Consider the following 13,406-nt stretch of genomic DNA (forward strand, 5'->3'; position numbering starts at 1 on the left):
TTGCTTCTGATGTGTGTTACCTGTGTGTGAACAGATGAAACGGCTTGCACTTCAACATTGAAAACACCCTTGTGTCCTTCAACCCACTTAACCGGTGGTGTCTGAGGTGGAACTTTCTGTGATGGAAAAGAAACGTGGGAATCATCAGCTTCCTTTTAATGGTCAAATAAAGTCTGTTTGGGTCTATAGGGTATTCACGCTATTCACTTTATTTTAGATATCCAATTCAGCGCTACACACAGTACCACAGCTAGGCATCTTCTTGTTCTCATAGGCTAGACGGAGAGAAGCTGATGCATTGAACGGGGAAATTTGGAGCACTTCAGCTGGAAGTGAGCACTTCAGCTGAAGCACAGACAGTGTGAATACTCATCTTCTGATAGGGTATTTTTAAGGTTAGAAGTCCCCAGTTAAAGCACAGCCAAAGGCACTCTATAGCAATGTGGTGCAGTTTTAACCCTCTGGACAGTCTCCTACTTGCCATATTTACTCAGAGCGCACAATTTTCTCTCATGTAGCAGCACCTGATTCCACTAGTCCTCCCTCTCCCACACAGCCACAAAAAATGAGCAAGTCATCCTATGGAAGAAAGCAAATTATTGACCTGACACCCTCTAAAAAAATGCTTCCCTGATTAGACAATTTACAAGGATTTGCTTAACTAACTTTAAAAATCACGATATAACAATGTAAAATAATAACACCAGTGACTATGACAACATTTTTCTCCAGAACTTTCCCCTTTTAAAGTACAAAAATGAGACATTGTCTACAAGCAGACAGTAATGTTGGTTTGCAAAACACTTATGCTGTTCTTCTAGATTAGTAAAATATTATCTTTCCAGAATTTTCTTTGTTACCTCAGGAGAGTGAATTGAGTAGTGGAAAGGCAGCTTATCCAATGCAACAGGAAGACAATAATGTCCGGTTTGAAGACGATCATTTAATAGAATTGGCAGCCACTGAAACAAATGAAGAAAAAACACAGCAATATTCATGACTGTAGATGATTAGAGATATTTATCTAATTTGCTATGTACAGTCAACAAAACAACAAATGAGATATCGACCCAAGCTTCTCTGCTCTAACCTATTCAACAGTAATCTCTTTGCATTTTAAATTCTCTGATAGTTACTGTAGAAAAATGTACGACTGCTTTACAAACCATCCCTTTTGAAGAAAACAAACACAGAGCTTTTCGTGTGTGACATATATTTTTCTAATAAATCCTATCAGAAGGATTTAGTAGAGTCCATGTTGTTATTTAAACATGATCTTGAATAGCCTGATCCTCAACTTTGAAGCAAATCAACAGAGTTAAAGTTTTGCTAAAGATACATTGAGCATCTTGGTTGTGGTCACGATGAGGATTAAGGACAGAATGACTCATCTTAACTCTGTATTGGTATTTGGACACAATTTTTCTCCTCTTCATGTCCGAAATAGGATGTGCATTTGAGTATCACAGTGCAGTAATATTTTATAATTATGTTAACAGAAGCTTTCAAATTAAGTCCTTATCTGTTGCTCGTGAACTACAAACTAATCTACTTCTTACCAGTCCCACTGACATTGGTGGGACTAAAACTGTCCATAAAAGAAAGCCCATTTGAAAGGGTTCTCAGTACAGGTATCAAAACCAAATACAAAATTCATAGTAGGAACACATGGAAAGCACTTGTCTGGCCCCAAAGCTCAATTGCTGACCACAGCACCAGGACGTTTTCAGATCTGAAGTATTATCATCGTCTATGCTATCCTCTTATTTTAAAATCTCTCCAGTTAAAAGTATCTATTGATAAAGAAAAAGGTCAAAGAGACTATGCTACTATATGTATTTCTCAAGCTAAAACATGCTAGTATCAAAATGAAGATCATGAATGCAAGAGAATTACATTTTACCTTCTAGATTCTTTCTGGTTTTTATTTTTGATGTGGTTAAAAGACATTTTAGAACATAAGTGATATGCCATATAAAACCTAATTGAAAATGTTTTATTAGTTGTTACCTCATGTATGAACATGCTACATAACAGTAATTGTAACTGCATGTGTTTTAGGGTTTTTTTTTCAAGAAACAGAATCTAACAATATTAAGCAATATGCTATAAAGCATTGCTGTTGCAAATATTTAGATGTGTACTTAACTTCAGTTGCATCAGGTGAATTCATCAACTTCAAAGACACTTAACAATGTAAAATTATAGCACAAGGATGTAACATAGCACAGGTTGACTCTGGTTTCTGTGAATTAACATTAAGACCTTCTAGTGCTTTTGACGTATTACCATAACCAGAAAGGGAATATATGACAAAATTCTTGACAAGCAGCATCTCTTTGCATGGGATATAGATACATTTATACGCAAACACACACACAAACACACACACACACTTATATATCACATGGAACTTACCGAATATCCGAGGAGGGTTTCCACAGATGCTCCTTGCTTTGGCTGGCAGCTGATGTGATAGAACGTGAACAATAGATGGTGTTTCTCTGTGAGTTTTGCTGGCAGCTTAATTTTCACTTCTTCATAAAAGTCAGGGGACCTGTTTAAAAAAAATGCCAAGCACATTTCCAATGCAAGTATGAGACTGAGCAGAAGGCAAATTTGCCAGCAGGCTTTTAGATGCTATGGTTATAAAAACTGTATAAATCCTGAAAATAGCCTCAGAGCTGAGTTAAACAAAGTACATATATATTGATGAACTATCTACAGCTTTGAATCAGGAAGAGCGGTATCAGATGGAACATTTCAGCTTTTACCTATCTCTATACTTTCAAAAACATTCAATCTTAATTGTGGGTTCCAGCATATTTATTGTGTAAATCCTGATTCTACATTAATGAGAATGTCTCTTCAGCTCTTTCGGATCTGTGAATTCATCAAAGTGAATGCTGTTACAAAGTTGGGCTGCTGCTTCTTGCTCCTGCTCCTTAATCTTCAGATAAGGAATATTCTCAACTAACCTCTGAAAAGCTCCAAACAAGAAAAGCAAGGGTCGCTTATGCAATGGTCACTTCGGCAAATGCATGTAGCAATCCACATTAGATATGACAAATCCACATAAAATGTAAATGTTTAAAATGGATTAATACCAGCATGCCTTGATGAACTATGTAGGCTAAGAATGATGCAAAGAGCTCCGGATTAATACTTCTCATAGTAGCAATACTTACTTATTATGATATGTGACAGCTGTGTGTATTTCTTGCACAAATTCTGGACCTGAAGATTTCCCAAAAATTACCTACATTAAGAATAAAAGAAAGTAACAGTAGTCACGTCTAAAGCATTTAATTGTCATCATCTTGTATAAATTTTAAGACAGTATCTGAAGGCTGAAAATGACTCTTCAATTTTATCTTAGCACGTTGACACAAATGTCTTTTTACCAAACATCTTCTCCACTCACTATTCAGGGCAAAACACAAGGAAAATGGAGCAGAGGTAATTTCCAGAACCACTGACTACCTGACATCACATTCTCCAGTCATGCACTAAAAAGTTAGGAACTGCAGGAACAAAGTTATGGCAATCTTCTTACACACTGTCACATTGCCTTTAACTAAATGCTAAAAAGTTAAATTAGTTAAATTAAAATTATTTTTAGAAGTTTGTTTTTCACTTGGAGCCTGCTCATTTAGGGTGAGATCCATCTCACCTTACCTTAGAGGTCCAAAGTTCCTTTACAATCAGTGAAGAGAAACAGGCATTTTTGGTGCTTGATTTGCTTCCCTCATTTCAGGCACAGCCTCATGGTAAGGTCCTGGAAACCAGTAACTTTAAAGGGAGGCCTGGGAGATGAGCTTTGACACGGACAATCTGTATAGCACAAGTACATCTGTATTGCGACGAAGCTCTCTCACAGCGGAGAGGGCTGCTAGATGAACTGTGACTGTCCTAAGCATTTGTCAAAACCTAATCATAACATGGGCAGAGCTTAAGGAACCCAACAATGCAGTATTACGTAAAAGACCATGTTACATCCGCATGGCACCGCTCCAGCCCTGAGAGAAACATGACTTGGGAAAACACTGCGCTGATGCTGTCATTTCAGCTCCAGAGCTCATGTGGAGTAAGGCTCCGAAGTATGCACTGTGCAGTGTCAGCACGCCGACAAATGCTAGTCAGGTGTCAGTCTTTGCTCCAACATATTCTTGGATTAATGTTCCTCAAAGTACTATTTTCACTCAATTTTTCCCTTTCTAACACATAAAACCACAACAGATTTTATCCCAGTGTCATTCTCAGATAGCCAACTATGCTGAAAATTTCTCAAAAAATTCAGGCTGAGCAGACATCTGGGTTCGAACACTTCAAACTGAACATCTGAAGCTTGGTAAAGCTGAAGAGGGAATCTCATATTGACAAATGTTGGATAACCTGAACACAGACAGTGCTACCTGCTCTGCTAGTAGTGCACACATATGTCCTAATACACCACGTGTTTCAAACATGGAAATATGGAAAACTCTGCCTGCACCGCATGATTATGCACCTGTTCAGATTCAGGCAATGAAGACACCAACTTCTACCTTCCAGTGTTACCCCTGAATATTTGTATACACATAGTTGTACAAAGGAGTTACACTGGAAGATAGACAACATCATTTTTAAGTGGTCTCTGAAGCTCTGTGAATTTCACCATTCGAGTTTCGAACACACCATTAATTTAATATGATGTCACTCTTCTGAAAACAAGGTGGGAAGATTTGGATAAGAGGAAGTAACAATGCCTCTATTCCAATCTAGTGACAAGTCTTCCCTGTTGTGGGTAAGGACTACAGCCCTGCTTTCTGACGAGAATGCAAAGCTTCACAAGCTCTCTGATGTTAGGCTTGATAAGGCCCCACTAGAAACGGTGGTGATGGGAAGCAAACAATGAATTATCTCTTCAGAGGTTCCTCAGGAAGGCACATAAGCAAAAGTCTGCAAAGAAATCTCAGGATTTATTACCGGCATTGCACAGGACGGGTCTTCACCACACATAAACTGGATCTTGATTGTAATGTTTCTTGCAGAAGCTGGTCGGTTAGCAAAATTCAGCCTTTGAGGGTAAACATAGAGGAGATTTCTGGAAGACAGAAAAGGAGGAATAAAATGCCTAAATGGCAAGCATTCGCATTTCAAAATGAAGTGCACAAACTACCATTTTGCTGAGTCCTCTTCCTGTCCTTCAATTCCACCTAGATAATGAAAGCTTTGCCAGAACTCCATTTCAAAAGTTCACAAGCAAAAGGTGAGCTCTTGTCGTGACACGTAGAACATTGCATGCTTAAGATTTCTCATACAGCAAGCTATGTCTTTGAGAAGGCAGTTTTCCTGTCTCTTTCTTTTTTTTTAAATACGTAATTCCCAGATACAAATGAATGCACATCTTCGCGTGATGTAATGAGAAGCAGGAACCTCTCAGCAAAGCAGCTCCCTTCTCATCTGTGAAGAATCAGAATTTGGAAGGGGTAAGGAATCACTCAGAGGTGATATAAACAAGTAAACCAGCAAATAACACCAACAACTGAGGTTCATACATTCCTAGTTTATAGCAACAAAATGTTATATATTTCTAGATTATGCAAATCAAAAAGTAGTATCAATGAACCTGAGTAAACACAAACAAGAACATTTGAACTAAAATACTAGAAACTGACATTTTTTAGTAATTAATACGAATAACACTTTTAACATACAGCATGCTGTTTACTAGCTTCTGTACATGGATAGATCACTAAACTTAAAAAGCACCTTTAATTTCGGTGGGGAATTTGGCAGCATAGATGGTCTTCCAAGTTCAAAACCAAACAATTCTCATAGAAGAGTCAAAATTCTAATAGTAAGTTTTTTCCCCAGTGAGTTCTATGGCAAGTCTGAGATTTCAGCTTGACCTGGATTACACATGTTCTGTCATTACAATAAATTCTATTCAATGTCTCATTTTCCCAGCCTGCTATAGGATTCTCACTGTTTGTCCTCTGAGCATAAGGAATAAGACTAGTGTTGGTGGAAGCATGCTGGCTTCCAGTGAGAAACGATGAGAACTACTCATGGGCTTTCAGGCTTTCTTTTAGTCTGTGATAGTCAGAAGTCACAAAATGGCCCTGTCCTTATCACAGATACCTAATCAGCACCACTATCAGATGAAAATGTGGAGCAGCTCTGGAGAATTTGTCATTAAGTCAGACGGTCCATGTTGCATTTGTTGTATCCCAAAACCTGGAAAACTGTGCTTGATTCTCTTATTGCCATGTGTCACAACAAGACAATACTATTCAGCTACAGAGTCCAAGCTAATCTGCTATGCAACACACACTACATGGGCCATGCCATGCCTTAGCAAACAAACTAGCATCTAACTTGCCTTTCCCCTTGTTCAGAATAGTACTCCTGTCTGCCACTCTAACGCACTTTCCTCCTTACATTCTTATATGCAATTTCTGCTCTGCCAAATTCTCTCCAATATGGTATTAGGAAAAACTAAGTGAAAGAGAGAAATATATTGGTAACCTCCACTGAATTATGCTTGGAGGAATGACATATTAAATGAAGGATATTATCAATATTACATCTGCCAGAGGTGAAGAAATACATGTAGGGGAGGATGCATAATCCAGTCATTGCTTCATTAATCTGCAGCCCAGCAGAAGATGTCACAAATCCATATAATGTCCCTGAGCACTGGATTTTACATTTAGACGTGACTTGAGATGAAAGATATGTAAACTCATAAATGGAGAGCTCTTTGCTGACTACACAACCAAGGAAGCAATACTCCAGCAAATATTGTACCGAAGAGTTAAAGCTTGTGCCACCTACACTCAAGCAGTTTTAGGGAACTTGCTTACATGTGTACTAAAACCATCAGCACTGAGGAAGAACAGAGGAAAATGCTGACTCTGGATATCCTGCAGAGATGAAAGCAATGACTGATTTTTTAAAGCAGGAAGGTAGGGAGATGATGAAAAGACGTTCTTTCTTGCAGGCATGAACTGTAGACCCATCGCTGACCATGGCCTACATGCTACTGCCTGCCAGCATCCGTACCCTTCAAAAGCCTGAGAGGAAGCAATGACAAGGAGCATTTCCACATGGCAGTTAGCAGGGGTGTCAGGGCAACTCATATTGCTGTCTTTTAAATAACAGGACAGCTAGCATGCCCACAAGGACGTGGTGAGCTCCAGGAAGCATTGTGTCTCCCTTGAGGCTCTGCACTGAGCAGAAATATTCAAACAACGTGCCACAGCAATTACTCTTCATTAGTGTGATTAAACTTCTCCTCTCACTCCCGCTACAAAAAGTGTAGGGCTTTAGCTCCAGATATAGTCAGATGTGCTTACAAATCAGAAGAGCTATTCAGGAGTCAGTATGGGTCTACAATAGCCACAGCAGAGCACCCAACTTCAATGAGACCAGAATCCCACAGGACAGCAGAGTCCTGGGTGAGGCATGGATCCAGACAGCTTCTCTGGGTTGGAGACTCACTCAGCAGAGGTACAGTAAGATAAGAGGCTATTTCAGCATCAGTTACTTGCTGGCAAATCTAAGGGTCCACCTTGCTTGACACAGGACAGCATACAGCAATTCTGATTCGAATTTGCTGACCTTCCTACACTTTTATGGGACTTAGCAGTGGTGACCTGATGGCTTCCCACAGCTGAAGTAATGCAGACCTATCTTCTGCCGAAATAAAATCTATGCAGAGTTTCAAGTCTGTGACCCCTCTTATGGAATATTCCCGTTCGTAACTATTTGTTGTGCATATGTGTGGCATAATAAAACCCTTCCCCTTGATAAATTACGCAACATGTGAGGCATCAACAAGTGCGTCTCAAACTTCTCATGAATATTAGGCATGCTCACTGATGACTGTGACAAGACTATCCTACATAGCAAAAGCCAATATAGATGCAGATAGTCACAACTGATACAAACCACCAATATTCTATAGGTGAATAGTGATGGATGGGTTAACATTGCCATTCAATACTTATGGTACTGAAAAAAACCCCCGATACACCCATTAGCTGTAATTTTCAATCTTTGTTGATTCCTCTACACTTCTGTCACGGTGAGTGGGGAATGCTCAGAAAAATGGTTGAAAACTATAATGCAAATCACAAACACATTACCAAATACGGAAACCTGTTCTAGTCAGTGGCTGACTAGAACAAATGGCACAATGACAGAACTTCAACATGTCACATTCAAGAGGATATAAATGTGTCATATATTCTGTATCTTAGTATGGATAACTTGGATAATAGTTTGAATGATTTTTTTTCATGTTGCTGAAGTCAGGAATCATCTAAAAACCAGTGGTCAGACACTCACTAAATTTAGGCTAAGAGCGACTGTCACTCTATTCTGTCCATTAGCATTGGTGTGAAAACCTTAATGAATTTTCTATAAAAGTTGCAGTCCACAGAAAAAAAATGCTGCCAGAAGAGCTGAGTGGAAGGCTGACTCAAAACATCAGATTTCTGCAGATTCAAATCACAAAATTGTCACAAGAAAATATATATATATAAATTTAAATGTGACCTAGAGCTTAGAGCCAAGTCAGAATAAAATTTTAACATCTTTCTCTCCAGGACTTCTGGTTATTCATTACACATCATTGAACTGACCTATCATTACTTTAAATATCAAATATTGCAAACAAGTAACCAATGACATATCATGTTTGAAAACCCAGACCAAAGGCAAATAACTCAGATTTTGTGAATCATAAAAATCAGCAACAAAATAATTTCTTACCTATCATATTGATCTTCTGGTGTGCAAATGTAGGGAACTTTTTGACCCACAACTGCCTACTTTACATGATGTTTTTCAGAAGTCACTCTTAAAATGGCTTTAAAATTTTGAAATATGAAAATCAAAGGGCTTATACCACCTTCTGATGTCTCTGTCCTCCATGCTTTGCAGTCCTCTACCAAACTAAAGCCACTGTTCCACTGATGACAGCCTCACTCCCCCTTCTGGTTCCAGTATTATTAAATCTTGAGTGGCAGTGTTATTAAAGTGGATAAAATCAGTGGATATCCACCAGGTATCAACTGTTGCAACGTCAAGACACTCTAATAACAAGCTGGTAGGTCACACATCAGGCATTGTCTAGTTGTCCAAATGAAATATGAAAAGCTGAAGAATGGAAGATAGTGACTATACCATAGAGCTATATTTTATACACCCCTTTGCCATCCCAGGACCTGTGACTCCTCCAGCTATGTAAGCAGTGGTAAAGCTCCATCCCAAAATACCCACTGAACTCCATTCACTCAGGGTGAAAACTCTGACATGCCAGATTTTCACACATAACAGTGAAAGTATCTGAAATATGATGACACAGCTGAGAATTGTGGTAAGATAATTTTTGTCTGATATATATAATTAATAAAAGACACAGTGAAGGGGTGCTAGTACATACAAGAGTATACCTTATCTTCCCAAAATACTGATAACGTGCCTCCCTGACGTCACGTGTGTTAGACAATGTGAGGTAATATTTCATATTCACCAGCATCTTCTTGTTTCCACAGACACCGTGCACTTCCAAAATTTCAGCTGAAAATGCTTAAAAACCTTAGTGAATAGCACAGGATTCAGAAGCATTCAAGATCTATGCAGCTAGAAGTCAACAGGTGGAACTTGGATTTGTTTTAATTGTCTCACTGATGCCTTTACACACTCCCCCATCCTGACCTGGTAGGCTGGAGGCTACACTGACAAACAACACTGCTCTTCAGTGATGCCTCTTCTCTATACATATCAAAGTAACCATTTATCAAGCAAGAGGATTAAAAAAAAAAAAATTATCCAGTGAGAAAACTGCTGCGCTTTCTCTTCAAGTGCCCTGCAGACCTAAGCGAAAGAAGTCACCTGTTCTTACCAAATGGGAAGCTACCTACTACTACCAGTAATCCAGCACTATTAACAACTCTTGAATGAAGTTACTTGAGCATTTTCATTTCAATGAAAAGCAGACAAATGGTTTGAAGGAGAAAGCACAGTGTCCTGAGGTTAGCAAAAAGATCTGCAGGCTTGGAAAGGAATGTTTTGGTTCTAAGCATCCTGGTTGGGAGCTCTTTACAAAAGGACAATATTCAGCACCCTACTACCTAACCAGGGGCAGTATCAGTGATCACAGTAGCTTCATTTTCCTTCTCTAAGGCATTCATGCAAGACCAATGCACAAGCCACTGCCTGCTGATGTGGAGCCGCAGCAAAATCAAATCAGTGAAGTAAGACGCTTTCGTTTAAAACCATCTGGAAAGGTAGGCCCCTAACACTGCTTACATCTTGCTTACATTGCTTGAACTAAGATACCTACACATGTTAATCTCAATCTTCAATTTCTACAGGTCTCTGGCAGACTCAGTTTAGCTTCTCGAGAAACAAAAATGCACTAGCTTACTTGGTATACATTATAAATGATTTGCACTTACCTTCTGTTGTTTTAAAAGCTTTCCCTAACAAGATTTTCCTGCTGATTGATAGTGCTTTTTTGTTTCCACACAGTAGACCAAAGAACAAACTAATACTGAATCTGAAGAACAGTGGCATCCAAAATACAATATCAGATTTGTTTGAAGGCAAAACACAGTATTTATCAGCATATGATAGATTTTAAATAGTACAACAGTGCTTAGCAGAATGTGAAAGCAAATATTATACTAATGATTTTCATAGAGACGTAGCAGCTATTTCAAGATACCAATTTGTTAAAGATTTTTTTTAAATGCTGTTGTTGCATTTTGAATTATACTTGCTTAAAAGTCTGCTGAAAATACAGTTTTCAAGAATCTAATTTATGATGTCAAATTACAATCAACCAAAACATTTTGAGGAACCCAGAAACAGCCTCTAACTAAACCACTTGCATTTAGATTATTTTTTTAAAGAATAATTATACATTTCTTTAAAGGCTTAGCTTTCATCTGGAAGTTTAGACAAATCCATTAATCAGAGGCCCTGCTCAGTGACTATGCAGAGATCACCATGACATGGTGGCATGTTTTCCTCTCTGCCTGTATTACATAATTAATGAAGTTTGTCATAAAGAGCCAGGTGTGATACTACATCTGAAAGCACTGTGACAAACAAGCTGCCTATGGGAGAGGGGCATGCACTCCCAGAATCCTGTTTGTGAAGTTTTGGGGTTCATTGTTTCTGCTTGTTATGCAGTATTTGACAAAGTTAGTTTTATCTCAGTAAAAAGCCAAGAAAAATTAGGAAACCTTCCACAAAACTTCTTACTGCTGAGACAGTACAATAGATGCCCAGGAAAGATTATGGAGCTTGGAAAAGAGCAGGTAGCTATTTGCACTGGGATGAAATCGTATGTACTGAGGAGCAGAATCAATCATGACACACTCAAATCTCTGAAAATGCAGTTGCTGGCTTAAGCTGCTTCCTTCACCTGTGCACAACAGTGCCATACTAATCTCCACTTTGTTTACTCTGAAAAAGCAGTTAGAAGCGCTGCCACCTCCGACTGGCACAAAACTAGAGCAATGGCCTTGTAGAAGATGTACAGGGCTACCATGCTCTCTCCAGATCCCATGGACAGAGAGGCAGAAAGGAGCAGAAAACGTGACAGTAGTGATGGGAATAACAGACCACTGAATGCCAATAGTCTGTCCCCACTCAAAACTAGTCAAGGATGGGGTAGCATGATGACCATCAAAGCAGAAGGCCTCCAGTGCACACTGCAGACTATAGCAAGCCTGAGTGCAGTGCAGCGGTTTGCAATTAAATGAAACAAAACAGCAAAGGAAAGGTTTTTTTTACCCCTCTACCTCTGAAAACCCCCTGAGCGTTAGGAACTTCCCCTATCAAAGACAGGACTTCCAGTGCCTGGTTAAGCTGAATTACTGCTGAAGCAATGGGAAAAAATCCCTCTTCCTCAGCACCAACATTTCACAGTGGCAGTAAGCAGCATCATTTTCATTTACATTTCACGAGAAAATAAAATGATAAACAAACTTTAAATTATATGCCTTTTCCTATTAAGAATAGGAGGGTATTGAAAGAAATAAATCTTGGAGTGTTTTGACATTTTCAGGGAACAATTTTTATTAAAGAAATGTAGGTACACAACAAAAAGAAGTGCTCAATTTCACAGTGCACAAAGAAAGTGGGCCGGCCGATCTCTCTGGCATAAATCAGAAATAGCATCATTTAAAATAATGGCATCACACCAGTGTGAAAACTAGCAAGAGCTAGGTTCATAGACTATAACAGAAGACTCTGCTTCTCCTATCACAAAGGTAAAAGCTATTATTTTAAAAAAAAAAAGACTTTTTTCCTTTTTTCCTTTCTTTTTTTTCCCTCCTGACACTGGCAAAAAAACCCAAAACAAAAACAAACCAGTAAACAAAATCTTTGCATTTCTTTTAAACTTTCAGAAGAAAAACTGAAGTTAGATGTTTCATGAGCAGAGCTTGTGTAGAGGTATTATTATGCCAGTAAGAGCTTACTAGCCTGTATTTTTGTAAGTTTTTATTTATTGATTATTCAAGTATCTTTCTACATGTAAGCCTCTCCTATATTCATGGTAACATTAACAGAGAACAGGTAACCATTTTATCTGTTTTTCATTCCTTCATTATCTACATCTATAGCACTGGTAAAAAAATAAGTGGTTTGCAGACTTACAACCAAAAATCAAGAAACAGCAGATCACCTGTAAAACACTAGCAGGCCATGACACTCAGTTATGATTAAATGCTACCACATTGCTTAATTAACCCAGGATGGTTCTACTTTTCAAATTAGAGGAAAGGCCATAAAATAACATGAAACTCTTAATACCTGGCTCTATTCAAATTCAGAGTTTGCATATGTTAATCTCAGGCTCAAAACATCATTCACCATGCAGAGAACTGAGCAAGGAAAAACGCATGACAGTGAAGTTAAGCAAATACATTGGCCTACATTTGCTAACTATGCTTCTGCTCACCAGAGCGCTGGCACGACTGTATGGCAAAAGCAACTCAGATGTGGCTAGGTGATTCTGGCTTGTGTGAAAAGGAGGAGCTTTCAATGGCACTGCACAAACACAGGTGTTACTTTCTGGACACCACCAAGTTCCAGACTTCCCTGTTTCATAATGTTTGCAAAGCTGCTTCCTCTGACTTTCTTGGGAACCATTGCTGGACTTCATTAACAATTTCAGTTGGCAACTCCCCAGTTGTCACAAGGCAGTCAGAACATGACCCAGTATTTCTGCATTTTCGTCACCATTTCCCCAGTGTATCTAACTGACTGTCTTTAGGGTTTAATTTGGGTACTAACTGATTTGAGTTTCCAGTTCACAGCACACTGTGAACTTATGGCATATCAGTTGTGTCATCACCATTGATTCACTAATTAAGGTAACAATTAATGAAGGCAAA

At 38.7% G+C, this 13,406-nt stretch overlaps 1 protein-coding gene across 2 annotated transcripts in view; it reads right to left on the reverse strand.

Annotated features, from left to right (window-relative positions):
* DOCK8 (dedicator of cytokinesis 8) overlaps window positions 1–13,406 on the reverse strand; it is a 94,086-nt gene that overhangs the window by 43,254 nt on the left and 37,426 nt on the right. For both annotated transcript variants that reach the window (XM_075410549.1, XM_075410548.1), the window contains exons 15-19: window positions 4,969–5,086; window positions 3,189–3,259; window positions 2,419–2,557; window positions 861–962; window positions 21–116 (exon numbers count right to left, since the gene is read on the reverse strand). In XM_075410549.1, the coding sequence (XP_075266664.1) occupies window positions 21–116; window positions 861–962; window positions 2,419–2,557; window positions 3,189–3,259; window positions 4,969–5,086 (526 nt within the window). The remainder of the gene's footprint in view (window positions 1–20; window positions 117–860; window positions 963–2,418; window positions 2,558–3,188; window positions 3,260–4,968; window positions 5,087–13,406) is intronic.

This window comes from Opisthocomus hoazin, chromosome Z (genome assembly GCF_030867145.1).
Source record: "Opisthocomus hoazin isolate bOpiHoa1 chromosome Z, bOpiHoa1.hap1, whole genome shotgun sequence".
NCBI lineage: Eukaryota > Metazoa > Chordata > Aves > Opisthocomiformes > Opisthocomidae > Opisthocomus > Opisthocomus hoazin.